The sequence below is a fragment of the Schistocerca piceifrons genome, chromosome 9 (assembly GCF_021461385.2).
Source record: "Schistocerca piceifrons isolate TAMUIC-IGC-003096 chromosome 9, iqSchPice1.1, whole genome shotgun sequence".
Lineage (NCBI taxonomy): Eukaryota > Metazoa > Arthropoda > Insecta > Orthoptera > Acrididae > Schistocerca > Schistocerca piceifrons.
In genome coordinates, this window is record NC_060146.1 from 206918906 (window position 1) to 206936021 (window position 17116).

The 17116-nt window shown below is 39.7% G+C and overlaps 1 protein-coding gene across 1 annotated transcript in view; it reads right to left on the minus strand.

The window, feature by feature from the left end:
- Positions 1-12800, minus strand: part of LOC124716865 (XK-related protein 7-like) — a 33800-nt gene extending 21000 nt beyond the window's left edge. Inside the window, exons 1-3 of the mRNA XM_047243418.1 lie at positions 12367-12800; positions 6362-6463; positions 2929-3143 (exon numbers count right to left, since the gene is read on the minus strand). Coding sequence (XP_047099374.1) covers positions 2929-3143; positions 6362-6463; positions 12367-12653 — 604 coding nt within the window. The 5' untranslated portion in view covers positions 12654-12800. The remainder of the gene's footprint in view (positions 1-2928; positions 3144-6361; positions 6464-12366) is intronic.
- Positions 12801-17116: the final 4316 nt, after the last annotated feature.

The window sequence follows — 17116 nt, forward strand, 5'->3', positions numbered from 1 at the left end:
GGTAATCAGCATGTTATGCCCTTATAATCCTATCATCAGTGTGTAACATGCAGTGTCTTTTAGTTACATACTATTCATATGTACACTCAATCCTCAGCTATGACATTCTTTTTTGGGGAACAAATGCACAAAATATGAACACAATTTTCAAACTCCAGAAAAGAGCCATAAGAATAATAACCAAAAATACTAGTCAAGCTCATTGTAAAGATCTGTTCAAAGCACTGGGGATTTTAACTGCTCCATGTGAATACATTTACCAGTCAGTTGTAAACATAAAAAATAACATGGGTAATTACTGGTAGATCACATAACTAATGAGGAGGTATTGAATAGAATTGGGGAGAAGAGGTGTTTGTGGCACAACTTGACTAGAAGAAGGGATCAGTTGGTAGGACATGTTCTGAGGCATCAAGGGATCACCAATTTAGTACTGGAGGGCAGCGTGGAGGGTAAAAATCGTAAAGGGAGACCAGGAAATGAATACACTAGACAGATACAGATGGATGTAGGCTGCAGTAGGTACTGGGTGATGAAGAAGCTGGCACAGGATAGAGTAGCATGGAGAGCTGCATCAAACCAGTCTCAGGACCACAACAACAACAACAACAATCACTGCACAAACAGATCTGACCATGCAACAAGAGCTAGACTCAACTTACATTTACCAAGAAAAAATAAACATAAAACTCAAAACAGCATTTTCTACCAATGAATAAAACTGTACAATAAGTTACCAAAAGAGATTAAAGAAATTGCAAAAATACACTTATTTAACAAGGCAGCTAAAAAGTACCTGTTATGCAATACATTCTATATATTGACAGATTACTTAGATAAAACAGAGTAGGGCTTTGATAAAAGAAATGTTATACAAATAAATAATAATGATTATAAAACATCCAACATTCCACATAACACCTTCACTTTATGTTTTTTTTCCACCTTTTTTTCCTTTCTAGAAATACTTACCCCCGAGCTATGCATAGCACAGTACTAATACCTCTTCCTCTTTCTGAGCTCAACATGCTGACTTAGTTTTTCAGGATAGCAAATGGGATGTTGCAGTACGGAAAATGGTCCAGAGATCACCAGTGTGTGTTTGTGTGTGTGTGTGTGTGTGTGTGTGTGTGTGTGTGTGTGTGTGTGTGTGTGTGTGTGTGTGTGTGTGAAGTGTTATGAAACAATGTGTGTATAGTGTGTGCAGTGACTGATAGTGAGATATGAGTGAACGGTGTGTCATTACATTATTTATTAAGTTATTTGTAAGAAAAGTATTGTATACCAGGAGTAAATTTAATGATTGTCTCTAACTAGAATTCTGTAAATATATGTGTATATGAATTATTTATTTTATTTATTTATTTATTCATCCGTGGAACAATAAATATTGTATGGATGTCGTCAGATTACAACACATGAGCACACATTTACATTTACAATTAAACAGGTTTCTCATATTTTGTGTAGTTTTTATAACTAGTCATACACATATTTATAATTACATAATATTTTGGTGATAATGTCATATGTTGGTAATAATCTACATCTATGTTAAATATTCTTTTACAGTATAAAAACTTTTACTTACTAAAAAGGTTTTAAGCTTTTGTCTGAAAGTGAGGGGCTCATTTATTTCTTTAATTTCTTGTGGTAATTTGTTGTACAGTTTTATCCCATTGTAAAATATACTTTTTTGCGTCTTTGCCTTGTTCTTTCTATCTAGATGGATGTGGTGACAAGCTCTTGTTTCATGGTCATGTATTAGGCTGTTTGTGTTGTACATGTTAAGATTTTTCTTAATGAACATTATGTTCTGAAAGATATACTCACAAGAAACAGTTAGAATTCCTAGCTTTCTAAATAATTCTAGACAGTGGGCCCTGTTGTTGCTATTTGTTATTATCCTTATGGCTCTTTTTCGTACTTTGAACACAGTTTGTATGTTACTGGCACTTGTTCCCCAAAACATGATCCCATAGCTGAGGACTGAGTGTAGATATCCGTAATATGTTATTTTAAGACAGGTATTATTGCATACCGGTCCAAGGATTCTAAGAGCATAGCATGCTGTGGATAATTTCTTTGCCAAAATGTTGACATGGTTTGTCCATTTCAGTTGGCTGTCTAAGAATTTGGTACTTGTTACACATTCTAATTCATTATTATTAACTTTTATTCTAGTGGCATTGTGTTTTTTGTTCAATTGGAAGTTAATATAGTTAGTTTTCTTTACATTTAGGGTTACTTTATTTTTTAATGACCAGTTGTGGACATCATTGAGAGCCTCGTTTGCTCTTTCTGACAGTTGTGTTGGATTTTCACCTGTTATTACTATGTTGCTATCATCAGCAAAAAGTATTTTTTCGCCATGTCTGATACTTTGTGGGAAGTCGTTAATGTATATAAGAAACAATATTGGGCCTAATACACTTCCCTGTGGGACGCCTATATTCACATTTTCTGGGTCAGACAGGTGTTTTATAAGGGAATTGTTTGAAACTTGTGATATCTCAACTCGTTGAACTCTGTTTTCCAAGTATGATTTGAACCACTTCTTTGTCACACCTCTTATTCCTATTTGCCCTAATTTATGAAGTAAGATTTTGTGGTCAACTGTATCAAAGGCCTTGGACAAGTCTAAAAAGATACCACTTACATTCTCACCTTTGTCCAGTGCTTCTAAAATTGCTTTAGTGAACTGTGCTATAGCATGTTATTTTAAATTGATCTAAACTTGTAAATACTTTGACATGTCCTATATCCTTGTAAAACGAGATCTACAGAAGAATAAAGCTACTACTACGACTACTACTACTACTACTAAAAACACCTTACATCATATTTGCTTTTGTTCAGTTATCATAGTTGGCTCAATTAGATACTGTTTAAGATATAAACAAAAGTATGTGTTCCACAAAATCTTACATGTAAAAGTTGAAACCTCTTTTGTTCTTGTTAAAATAATGGTTCCCTGTAAAACCTGTTGAGGTGCTGCTTCCAGGAAACATTCAAAGAGACGCAGAAGTGCTGCGTCAGCATCCTCTTTCACCATCAGTTCATAATATTGACGCTGGTTTGCGAAGTCTTTCTCTTTCGCTGCTTTCCATGATTTCCAAGCATACACCAGAACTTCACAATGTCTGCAAATATTAAAAATGCCAGCCAACATATCAATTTCTATGAAGGGTGTAGTGAAGTTTAAAGGATACTTGATTTTATATACTTAGTTCACTAACATGAAAAAGTATATTAAAATGTGTAGACTGCACCCACCAATACTGCAAGTAGACTTTGATCATGAGAATGATCTGATATGTACAAAGACAGAGAGAGAGAGAGAGATAGATAGAGAGAGAGAGAGAGAGAGAGAGAGAGAACAGAACACTGTAATAAAATGGGATGACAGCAAGTGTGTACCCAGTAAGAGGCAGAATAGGACAGAGCATCTGCTCCATCCCTTCCCCCCCCCCCCCCCCACCTCTCCCCCCCCCTCCCCAATCTCCATCTCCGAAAAACTTTGCAAATCAAACTTGTATCCTACGCCAACAAACAGACAGCTTACAGAATTCTGTATCACTTAAAGGAAAGTTACAAGATGTAATGAATTTATTTATTTATTTTATATACTTCCATCATGTGACATGACAATACATGCATTAGATTAACTTATAACATTATACATCCAATTCTTTATGAAATAATTTTTTGAACTTCCTTACTAAGATTAGCTGGATTTTTTGTTCAGCAAAGACCTCACTTATCAGCAGAATGCGCAGTAATGAATGGTTCATTATCCTGAATACTTAGAAGGCCATGTACATATCTTACATAAAGAAATTGTCCCATTGTCAAGCCCTGTAGCACATCAAATTTTATGATTCTCATTCTGGACCATTTCCTGTCTATGATGTTCCCATTCTCTTGCACGATTTCAGTACATTGTGGAATATAGTTAAATATGACTTCCAATAAGAGCATAATTTGCAGGTTTTGACATACTAGTGCACCACAGTGACCCTGTTGAAAGCTTCGTATGTTGACAAGTAGAAAGGGTATACTGAGCAACTTATCATGAAATTTCAAAAGTATCTAGCCATTCATCACAGAACCACCATGAGTTAGTCTAAGGTGAAGGAATATTTGCAGAAATAGTCATAGAAAAAATGTAAATTAAAATTGAGAGTGGAATAAATTGTCCTGTTTAATCATGGTATGTTTGCTGTTTTATTTTGATACTGTTGCAGAACTATCCAGCTTTCTGGTTTCTTTAACAATCAGGAAAAGACTCAATAGGAAAACACATACTCAATGGATAGTATCAATAATATAGTTAAAAGTGAAAGACAGAATGCCACATGTTCCCTGTTCTTGCTGTGGATGCCAAAAGACAGCGTCAAGGCAACATATCAAGTCATAAAAGATATCTTTGTTTATTTGTTATTTTTTGTTTGCTGTCCATATAACAATCAGTTTTTGGACATTTTCATAGATTTTAGTTCACACATGCAAAGGTTTAGTTAACAGACATAAGTGCACACATTGATATAAATAGTGGAGGTCAGAATTATCATTTTTTGTTGCAAAAACAAACTTATGCTATATAAACTGTTTTACAGAGAGACTTTATAACTTAAAATATAAATTATTATGTTGATATAGTATGTGAAAGTCAGAAATTATTATTTTTGTGTTGCAAAAGCAAACTTACAGTATATACACTGTTTTACAAAGGGACATAACAACTTGAAATATTGTACTGAATAACATCTTTTCTCTATTAATAGATGCTGAAGTTTATTCTTTAAAGTGTTTAAATTAGCTGTCTTGAGGTAAGGTGGAAGTCTATTGTAAAACATGGTTCCTATTGTATGTGGACTATGGTCTGCAGCCTTCTTTTTTACTTACAATTCTGTGAACATTTTCCCTTTGCCATGAATTGCACCTATGTAGATTAGTGTTCGTTACATTATATTCTGGATTTTGTTTCACAAACACTATTGCCTGTAGGATGTACATAGAGTAGATGGTTGGTATTTTATATTTTCTGAAGATTTCTTGGCAGGAATCCCTCCTGTTTATCTTAGCTACCTCTTTTACTAAGCATAAATTGCGTTGTTACTCCCTTCTCTTTATTTGCGAGTAGCTTATTTACAAATTATAACAGATTTCACTACTGTTTGTAGTAGTTTGCACATCATGGCCCGAGCTGACAAAAGGTGTGTCATCACCTACCTTGCAGTTTTGGGGTTCAATTAAACCAATAATGTACACGAGAAACAGAAAAGGTCCAAATATACTTCCTTGGGGCACACCACATTGAAGTATCTTGTGGGATGATTGGGTTGTTACTAACTGTTCTTTCCTTTTATAAGTTAACTTGACACACTGTTTCCTGTATTTCAGATAGGAGGTTAGTGTTTGTAAGGCTAGCTCTCTCATCCCACATGCTTCTAATTTATGCAGTAGAAGTCTATGATTCACAGTATCAGAAGCTTTACTCATACCAAGGAAGGTGCCTGTTACCTTGTCTACTTCCTCTAGCTTCTTTAATATTTCATGTATAAAAATTGCTATTGCTGCTACAGTAGATCATCTTTTGCTAAAACCATGTTGTAGATTGTTAAGTAGATTATGTTTCATGGAATATGCCTCAAATTGGTTTAATATTACTTTCTCTAATAACTTCCCAAGCTCTGAATTTAATGATATTGGCCTATAGTTTTTCATGTCAGCTTTTATTTCCTTCTTATACACAGGTAGGATTTCAGTGATTTTCAAAAGATCAGGGAATTCTCTATGGCAGACAGAGATATTCATTAGACGGGTCAGAGGCTTCCCCAATTCTCCTCTGCATTCCTAAGAAACAATTCCTACTGAAGTCAGTCCACTTCTTTAGCACCCATTCCGTGTGTTTCTCTGTGTGCAAATATGTCCAACTCCTCCAAAGTATTAAGCACACAGTCCTTGGGTGCAATATGCACCTGTAATGACTCTATGCCTTCTATTATCAATGGATGACCTTTTGATGTTCATTTTAGAGCTGCACTCATTTCTTTGAAGTGCTTCCCCTATTAGAAAATAGTGTTACTGGATGGATCACATCCCCCTCAACACATACTGGCACTGTTTGGGGAAAAAAATATCAACTACAAATTCAATGTGGTTACACAACAAAAAAACCATGGCTGTCAATATTGCATTGCATAGACAACTATCAGTTCTTTTTGCTATGTATCCTGTAACTTAACACAGTAGTTTTGTAGCATATCGGTGTTAAGCTATCAAGGATTACATCACACAAACTATTATGATTTTAATAAAATATAGCATGACACTCTTTTTTCATGATAAAACTTGCCTTAAAATTGGTGCCATCTGGAAAAACAGCATAAAAATTCTGAGTAGCCATCTCTTTGTCACTATCTTAGAAAGTGTCATATTATATTCATCCGCAACATACCTGTGAACATCAAAAATATTTAATTGAATGAAATAACATGACATTAATATCTTAATTAGTTGACCTAATATAGCAATGACCAGTTAAGTCTTCCTCACAGACACACTGCTCCAAATAAACACAACTGGAAAACTGCCCAGAATGAGAAGATGGTCTTGACATAAGTTCTAGGAAATGACATAAAATCAAAGTATGCTCATTGTCCTACTAATGATGTCTGTGGTTATGAAGGAAAGTACTCACCTACAGAATGCCAAACCGTAAGTTCCAATCTGCTAGGAACAGCAGAATGTGTTTGTGCGTGGACATCTAGAACAGTTCATAGTTTTTAGGTGTGTGTGTGTGTGTGTGTGTGTGTGTGTGTGTGTGTGTGTGTGTGTGTGTGTGTGTGTGTGTGTGTGTGTGTGTTGGGGAGGGGGGGGGGGCGGAGTTACGAATGAATTAACAAACAATATTAAAAGCCCTTATGATAATATTATGTAAAACTGAGACATTGTTAAATGTTAAAGGGCAGCAGAAGTGGTCCATAAAACTATCATCCAATATCTTTGATGTCAATTTTTTGTACAATATTAGAATATCTTCTAAGCTGATACATAATGAAATATCTCAAATAGAATGACCATCTCCATGCCAATCACTGAAGGTATCAGTAACATCGTTCAGGTGAAGCCCAACTTGTTGCACTTTCCTCACATGGCATGCTAAAAGCCATGAATCACAGCAGTCTGGCTGTTGCAGTATTTCTGGACTTCTGAAAAGCATATGGCTCAGTACCACAGACATGCTTATTATCAAAAGTATATCACGCAGTTAAACAAAATTTTTGAATGCATTTCTTGCTAAGAAGGACACAGAGTGTCCTTAGATGGAGAGTCATGTACAGGTGTATAAGTAGCTTCAAATGTGCCACTGGGAAGTGTGTTGGGACCCTTGGTGTACATGACATTGCGGACTACAGTCTGTTAAGTATGAGCATGGTCTGTATTACACATAGGTGGTAAAAGATATCACCTTAGTTCTTTCACAGCCCAGTGGAGGGTAGCTTTGTCCTACATCCAGTGTCAATAAAGCATTAGTTTACTTTGAATTCTTGACCGAGATACATAAGAAGAAACATCAGTGCAGCTTACGTGTTGCGTTTTGAGGCTGTGTTTACCTGTAGCCACCCCAAACACCCAAAAATGAGTCATACCGACGCATCTACATATATAGGGAATTCAAAGTCATTTGCACAAAAGAAGGTAACACACTATAAATTGGTTAAAAATGTGGATGGCTTTGACAATGTGCTACACTCATGTGTCTTCTTGTAGGTCTCAGCCAAGAATTCAGAGTAAACTAATGCTTTATGAACATTGCATGAAGGACAAAGCTTCCCTCTATTGGTCTGTGAAAGAACTAGTGTGATATCTTTTAAAATCTGTGTGTAATACTTACCACACTCTTACTTAACAGACTGTATATTATGTAACAGTAATCTCAGACTACTCAGAGATGCACAGTCATCTACACACATCAAAAAAAGTTTTGCATCACCTCGATTACGAGGGTTCCGGAACCCGTACAGAAAATTGGAATAGAGATCAATGTAAACATCATTTCCGCCCTTTTTACTGCTCATGAATACCACGCATTGCATGTTGTACCACCATACAGTGAGACTTTCAGAGGTGGTGGTCCAGATTCCTGTACACACCAGTACGTCTAATATCCAGTAGCACGCCCTCTTGCATTAATGCATGCCTATATTCATCATGACATACTATCCATCAGTTCATCAAGCCACTGTTGGCCCAGATTGTCCTACTCCTCAATGGCAATTCAGTGTAGATCCCTCAGAGTGGTTGGTGGGTCATGTCATCCATAAACATCCATTTCCAGTCTATCTCAGGCATGTTCGATAGGGTTAATGCCTGGAGAACATGCTGGCCACTCTAGCTGAGCAATGTTGTTATCCTGAAGGAAGTCATTCACAAGATGTGCACAATGGGGGTGCAAATTGTCCTCCATGAAGATGAATGCCTCGCCAGTATGCTACTGATATGGTTGCAATATAGGTCAGAGGATGACAGTCATGTATCGTACAGCCATTATGGCGCCTTCCATGACCACCAGAGGCATATGTCAGCCCTACATAATGCCACCCCAAAACAGCAGGAAACCTCCACCTTGCTGCACTCACTGGACAGTGTGTCTAAGGCGTTCAGCCTGACCAGGTTGCCTCCAAACACGTTTCCAAGGATTGTCTGGTTGAAGGCATACGTGACACTCATCGGTAAAGAGAACATGATGCCAATCCTGAGCGGTCCTTTCAGCATGTTGTTGGGCTCATCTGTACTGCGCTGCATGGTGTTGTGGTTGCAAAATGGACCTCGCCAGGGACATAGGGAGTGAAGTTGCACATCATGCAGCCTATTGTGCACAGTTTGAGGCGTAACATGATGTGCTGTAGCTGCACGAAAAGCATTATTCAACAGGGTGGCGTTTTGTCAGGGTTCCCTAGGTAGCGGTTATCTACTATAATAGTAACCCTTGGGCAGCCTGAGCGAGGCATGTCATCGACAGTTCCTGTCTCTCCATATCTCCTCCATGTCCGAACAACATCATTTTGGTTCACTCCGAGACACCTGGACACTTCGCTTGTTGAGAGCCCTTCCTAGCACAAAGTAACTGCGGATGTGATCGAACCATGGTTATTGACCATCTAGGCATGGTTGAACCACAGACAACACGAGCCGTGTGCCTCCTTCCTGGTGGAATGACTGGAACTGATCAGCTGTCAGACCCCCTCCGTCTAATAGGTGCTGCTCATGCATGAGTCTTTACATCTTTGGGTGGGTTTAGTGACATCTCTGAATAGTCAAAGTGACTGTGTTTGTGATACAATATCCACAGTCAATGTCTATGTGCAGGAGTTCTGGGAACTGGGGTGATGCAAAACTTTTTTTGATGTGTGTATAATTAGGAGCTGTCAGAAAAAGTAGCACAAATATTCTGTGCTATCTTGATCCGATTTCAGTGAGATGCAAAGAATGGTAATTTGCTCTAAATGTTCAGAAATTTAAATGTAGTATTCTATGACTACAGTATCAATGAGTCGTAATTTTTATCGGTCAACTCCTGTAAATATCTGGGTTCAACAAATTTATAGGGATAGGAAATGGAACAATCACATATGCTCATTCAGAGGTAAAGCAGGTGGCAGACTTTGGTCTATTGGCAGATTTAGGTAAATGCAATTCATCTACAAATGAGACTGCTTAAAAACACTTGTGTGACCCATCCTAGAATGTGACTCAAGTGGGTGGGACCTGCTCCAAACTAACAAGGATACTGAACACATACATAGAAGAGTAGCATGAATGGTTACATATTTGTCTGACGAGTGGTAGAGTATAGCACAGATTCTGTACAAACTTAACTGGCAGGTGCTTGAAGAGAGACAGATACTATCCCATGAAAGCCTACTTCATACGTTTCAAGAACCAACTTTAAGTGATAAACTTAAATGATGAGCCTCCTATTTATTGATACCAAAGGGTCAGCAAGGAGAAGATTAGACAAATTACAGTCATTGTTCCACGCTCCTTATGTGAATGGAATGGGAAAAGCTAGGTACAATAGGAAGTACACACAGCCATGCACTTCATGCTGGTTTGCAGATTATGGAAGTAGATGTTTATGAGCAACAATCTCATTGTATAAGTTGTCTTGCTCAAGTAGCTAGTAAGATTCTCTGACTGAAATGCACTAATTATAGATACATTTGCCAATAAGCAAGACCCAACACTAAAATTTATAACACAAAGCAATAACATCTTTGAAAGCAATGTGCACTCTTTTCTGCCCCCTATACAGAGAGAAAATTGTCAGACAGTGTACCAGCTCCAAACCATAAACAGCATCCAAAATACTTTGTGCTGTTACTTTGACTTCTCCTTCACTTTAAAAATAAGTATATCAACCAGTAGGTAAGACCCCAAGTGGACCACCACAAGTATCTTCATATCAGCTAAAAGAAACTGAGAGCTGTCCTCTCTCAGCAAAGAAAAATGTGGTAATGATGAAGAATTTATGAAGTTCTTCAATACACATTAGAAATGGTAATATGCTCAAATCATCAAAGAAAAGTAGGTGTTAAAACAAACAGTTGTCAAGTAACATTAAACTAATAGTAAAGGAGATTAGTTTCCAATAAAAAGGAAATAGCTAATGAATTCAACTCCTGATTCACAGAAACAAACTCAAACCGCAAAAGTGCTGGGAAGTGCAGAAGATACTAGCAACTACAGGCCAGCTGCAGTAGTTTCAGTATTCAGCAAAACGTTTGAATAGAAAATGTTTGAGTACACCATGCCAGATTAATGACATTCCAGAAGTCCCTAACCTGATGCAATATAGAAATTCGTAGATTTTACTCCAACTTTTGTTGACGTGAAGTGACCATCATATGTATTTTTCTTGGTCTGAGAAAGGCATTTGACACAATTAATCACGCCATCTTGCTGCAAAAGATTTATTCTTCTGCGTGTCTGAATTCCAAGATCATTGAAAAGACATCTGCAAGACACACCGGTATGTACTTTACATAATATTCTTAATGGTCGCTTCTGCTGGGCAGTCACTATAATGTTGTGCAATTCAAAATATGCGCCAAAACGTGACGTCACTGCTGCCATTACGTCACTGGTCGGAGCCGACGGCTCTTGCCAAACACATAGTACCTTTGCACCCATGATTACATTCTAACTTGATTCAACAGTCTAGTTAGACTGTGCTTGATACAAACATAATACCAGCGATCTTTATTTACGAACCACTGGAAATTACGAATGAGCAATCTGACCCCTATCGCCAACCGACATACAATCCGCCGTAATTCAGTAATTCACGCGAACGGTCACCAACATAGACCATACAATATAACGGCCTACTGTTACCAACATCGGCACGCAACGTAACAGCCACCGCCTCCGTAAAAATATTGCATCACCGAAAAAGGAATTACATGTTATCAGTACCAATTCTGCTAGATAGCTGCAGACATCTGGAAAATTGTAACCACCTTCAAGAATAGTGGTCATTCGTTTATTAAATCACCCTGTTCTACATACGGCGTCAAATAGAAGATTCTTCAGTGATTGTTCCAGCAACCATCCCATTACACTTCCTTTAGTTCAAAATGGTTCAAATGGCTCTGAGCACTATGGGACTTAACATCTGAGGTCATCAGTCCCCTAGAACTTTGAACTACTTCAACCTAACTAACCTAAGGACATCACACACATCCATGCCCGAGGCAGAATTCGAACCTGTGACCGTAGCGGTCGCGCGGTTCCATACTGAAGCGCCTAGAACCGCTCGGCCACACCGGCCGTCTTCCTTTAGTTCTCAACTCAGTTACACCTCCCTTGTTTACATGAGATTTAAAAATGCATTTCCAACTTAATGTTATACAGTAGAGTACCTTATATTACACGTTGCCACTGCATTGAATGACATAGATACACGGTAGGGAACATAGTAAGTTTACGAAAGCAAATGAGGAACACAGAGGACAACAATCATTACCCACCTGAATTATAAAAATTTAAGAACCAGTATTATTTGAAAAATCAACGGCTGTATTAACAAATAGATTCTTTTGGTGTAGTGTTATAGAATAAGAATTTGTCATCGGGCAGTACGGCAACACTGCGAACTGTGGTGAAAAAGAAAATTACTTCACAAATTCAGTTATGACAAACTTAGGGCAACTTAAAAGTGAATGGTTCAAAAACCACAATTCCTAGCATTTGTTTGTCGTGTAGGTTGCAAATATCGTCTATCATAATTTTGGTTTGGCTGACGCCAGGGATAATGCACCTTATGAAAACGGCACAAATAATAAAGATACTTACATTCTTGCGCTAATCACGGTGTTGACGAATGCTGGAAACAATATAAACAGAAGTGTTAACCGGAAGTGAACATACTCGGCGCTAACGTAATAAGAATATGCCAGATTAGCATCCAGTGCAACGTCTGCAATGTGAGTTATTATGGAAATCATCGGTAGTAGCATTGCTAGATACGTAATGCGACAATGCTTTGTAACATAGTCAGTTTCCGTCTCTGAGTCTGTATCGGCCAGTCTTGAAACAGACGGATCACTTGTTTCACTGGCATCGCTTTCGATGACCCCCATTTTTACAGCTTACACGACCACCGTTGACATAACGCTTTTCTGTCGCAATTTTTTTAAAGTCTGTTTCACAATACATCACATGTACGAGCCTAATTATTAACTGACCACTTTTTGCGTGTCAACGAAGTGCTTGACAGCCGAGATATGAGCCTGTCTTACAGGGAGCAAGCTGCGTAAGCAGCCGGCTCGGCTTCCCGGCTGGGAATTTCGCATCTTTTCCGTTGTAGAAGGCGGCCGTCTTCCGCTAGTCTTTTCCTGTTGGCTTCTCCGAATGCACCGGCTACTGTGAAGTGATCCAGTTTGGCGTCTGGCGTCACAGCCTGCAAAGCGTGGTAACCAACAGTTCACAAGACGTCGTGCAAACGTGACGTCATTTTCACGTAACACGCTGAATCGAAAAGAGCTGTCTATCGACTGTAGTCTCAGACATGCCTAATATGGTGTAGGGCTCTCGCCAGCACGCAGAAGTGCCGCAACACGACGTGGCATGGACTCGGCTAATGTCTGAAGTAGTGCTGAAGAGAACTGAGACCATGAATCCCGCAGGGCTGTCCATAAATCTGTAAGAGTACGAGGGGGTGGAAATCTCTTCTAAACAGCACGTTACAGGGCACCCCAGATATGCTCAATATTATTCATGTCTGTGAGTTTGTTGGCCAGCAGAAGTGTTCCTGGAGCCACTCTGTAGCAATTCTGGACGTGTTGGGTGTCGCACTGTCCTGCTGGAATTGCCCAAATCCGTCGGAATGCGCAATGGACATGAATGGACGCAGGTGATCAGTCAGGATGCTTACGTACGTGTCACCTGTCAGAATCGTGTCTAGTCGTATCAGGGGTCTCATATCACTCCAACTGCACACGCCCCACACCATTACAGAGCCTCCACCAACTTAAACAGTCCCCTACTGACATGCAGGGTCCATGGATTCATGAGGTTGTCTCCATCTGCTCGATAGAATTTGAAACGAGACTCGTCGGACAGGCAACATGTTTCTAGTCGTTAACAGTCCAATGTCAGTGTTGATGGGCCCAGGCGAGGCGTAAAGCTTTGTGTCGTGCAGTCATCGAGGGTACACGAGTGGACGTTCGGCTCCGTAAGCCCATATCGATGATGTTTCATTGAATGCTTCGCACGTTAACAGTTGTTGATGTCCCAGCATTGAAATCTGCAGCTGTTTGCGGAAGGGTTGCACTTCTGTGACGTTGAAGAAGTATCTTCAGTCATGGTTGGTCCCGTTCTTGCAGGATCTTTTTGCGGTCGCAACGATGTCGGAGATTTGATGTTTTACCGGATTCGTGATATTCACGGTACACTCGTGAAATGGTCGTTCGGGAAAATCGCCACTTCGTCGCTACCTCGAAGATGTCGTGTCCCATCGCTCGTGTGCCCACTATAATACCACGTTCAAACTCATTTAAATCTTGATAACCTGTGATTGTAGCAGCAGTAACCGATCTAACTGCGACAGACACTTGTCTTACGTAGGCGTTGCCGACTGCGGCGCCGTATTGTGCCTGTTTACACATCTCTGTTTTTGAATATGGATGCCTATACCAGTTTCTTTGGCGCTTCCGTGTAGTTACATTACATTCCGTCACTCAGCGCTTATTACCACTGCACTGCGGTGAACTAGCTCATGGAAGCTGTAACCGCCAATAAGCCATTATGTGGAGTTTAATTGCAACAAATCGCACCAAAAATGGCATGTTTTTAACAATATTCAATGTGCCATTGCCTTGAAACAGCATACATTCATAACACGTCAAGTTGCGATACGAAATAACGGAATGCAACATAGTGTTTGCCAAGCATCCAGCATCGAATATTAACGAAAGTCGGTATCACTTCTTGAAGTCTTCGATTAGTGCGTGTGATGTCAAATGACGTCATGTTCGCACAAAGTTTTTAAAAACAAAAACAAAAAAACAATAAAAAAACTAGCTGCGAGTAGGACTTACTCTGCGAGGTTTCGGTGCAAACTTATTTATGTGTACAGACAGTTCATCCGTTCCGGGAGTCTAAAATTTTGACGATTTTTGCCTGTTAACCACACTGGTACTGGCAATATATCGGGCCTGCGAATTTCAACACTTAGTAGCCTACCCTATAGGTTTTGATGAGCGAGTTAGCAAAATATGTAACATAAATGGTCGTACCGTTTGGTTTCATTGACTTAGAGGGTTCAACATTTAACATCTCAAAGTATGTGTCATAGATTTAAACTTGATACGTGTACACGACAAAGTGACCCTATAGAGGTTGGTTCCTATCGATTGATGTATGTAGCCTTTTCTTCTTTAAGTTGGTAGAGCGCTTGCCCGCAAAAGGTAAGGGCCCTCCGTGTTCGAGTGGTGGACATGAACACAAGTTTAGTATGCCATGACGTTTTAAAACAGTATTTGTTTTCCTTTACTATACAGTGCCACATGTTACTCTGAAGCCGTAAGACGACACAGACATGTCATATCAATCCAAATAAATCCATCTGATGGAGGTTTCAAACCTTGGAAGCGCGCTGTGGAAATAAATAAAGAGTGACTGATAACAATAAAGTTGTTTCAGTCTCCACTGTTTTCCTATGTATTTGAGTTTTACGTGAGTGATGTATTGTTATGGCCGCGGACTACAGCTAAGCCTGCTTTTAAGGAGGTAGTGTGAAATTCGAGAACTTCTAGTTTCTTAGCTGTATGGATATCCATAACAAAGACCGATACTTTTTTGAGGCGAGCCAGCCGCTTCGTTCCGTCAAGGCCGCACGAATCTGATTCGGTATGTATTGCCTTGTGCCAGTGTTTCCATATTTCAATGCCGGAAGATAAGCCCTAACTTCTTATAGCCATTTTTCGCATTTACTGGAAACTGTGAGCGATCGGCATTTATTTAAGCACACGTTGTCCGGTGCTTCCACATTCAGTTTTCACGGGAATCGACACATGGGTGTAAATATCTGTTGATGCAAGTGTTCCAATGTGTAGCAGCAGTCCCCTCTATCGTATTAAATGGAGTACACTTGAGAAAGATGATGCTCTCCAGCTACAAATCGTTCTCAGTGATCAGGCCTTGTTCATTGATGCCCTGGATTTATTCCTAGGACAAACGTCGTTCACGCTGTGGGTGCATTTTGCCTCCACAAACACTATAAACCAGTCAAACCATTTGTATAAAAAAAGGCATAACTGCAAACAGAGCCGGCCAGGGTGGCAGAGCGGTTCTAGGCGTTACAGTCTGGAACCGCGCGACCGCTACGGTCGCAGGTTCGAATCCTGCCTCGGGCATGGATGTGTGTGATGTCATTAGGTTAGATAGGTTTCAGTAGTTCTGAGTTCTAGGGGACTGATGACCACAGCAGTTAAGTCCCATAGTGCTCAGAGCCATTTGCAAACAGAGCTTTATCGAATCGCTTTACGCCAGTTTCCTGCAGACAAAAGTATTTTAAGATGAGAGTCACTCTCTCACTCTGCATGTTCGTGTTCAACGCGCCGGCATACAGACTGTGCCAACGGCCCCAGCAATGCAGGTGATGGACATAGATCTCCATGAAGTAAATCCCAAACTCTGCGAGGTGCATATCCAATGACTGGGGGAGGGGGTGGGAGGGGGGAGAAGGGGGAAGGAAGGTACAGGTCTAGGGCAGTGGTTCCCAACCTTTCTGAGACTATTACCCTAAGTGTAATCAGATATTATTGACTGGTATCCCCACCATCGTGAACATTTGCGCCCATCAAGACACCTATTGCAAAACATCCTTCCTCTGCAACATTCCTCTCCCTAATGCTGCACTTGTTGTTGTTGTGGTCTTCAGTCCTGAGACTGATTTGATGCAGCTCTCCATGCTACCCTATCGTGTGCAGGTTTCTTCACCTCCCAGTACCTACTGCAACCTACATCCTTCTGAATCTGCTTAGTGTATTCATCTCTTGGTCTCCCTCTACGATTTTTACCCTCCACGCTGCCTTTCAATGCTAAATTTGTGATCCCTTGATGCCTCAGAACGTGTCCTACCAACCGGTCCCTTCTTCTTGTCAAGTTGTGCCACAAACTCTTCTTCTCCCCAATTCTATTCAATATCTCCTCATTAGTTATGTGATCTACCCATCTAATCTTCAGCATTCTTCTGTAGCACAACATTTCGAAAGCTTCTATTCTCTTCCTGTCCAAACTATTTATCGTCCATGTTTCACTTCCATACATGGCTACACTCCATACAAATACTTTCAGAAACGACTTCCTGACACTTAAATCTATACTCGATGTTAACAAAATTCTCTTCTTCAGAAACGCTTTCCTTGCCATTGTCAGTCTACATTTTATATCTTCTCACTTCGAGCATCATCAGTTATTTTGCTCCCCAAATAGCAAAACTCTTTTACTACTTTAAGTGTCTCATTTCCTAATCTAAATCCCTCCCGACTTAATTCGACTACATTCCATTATCCTCGTTTTGCTTTTGTTGATGTTCATC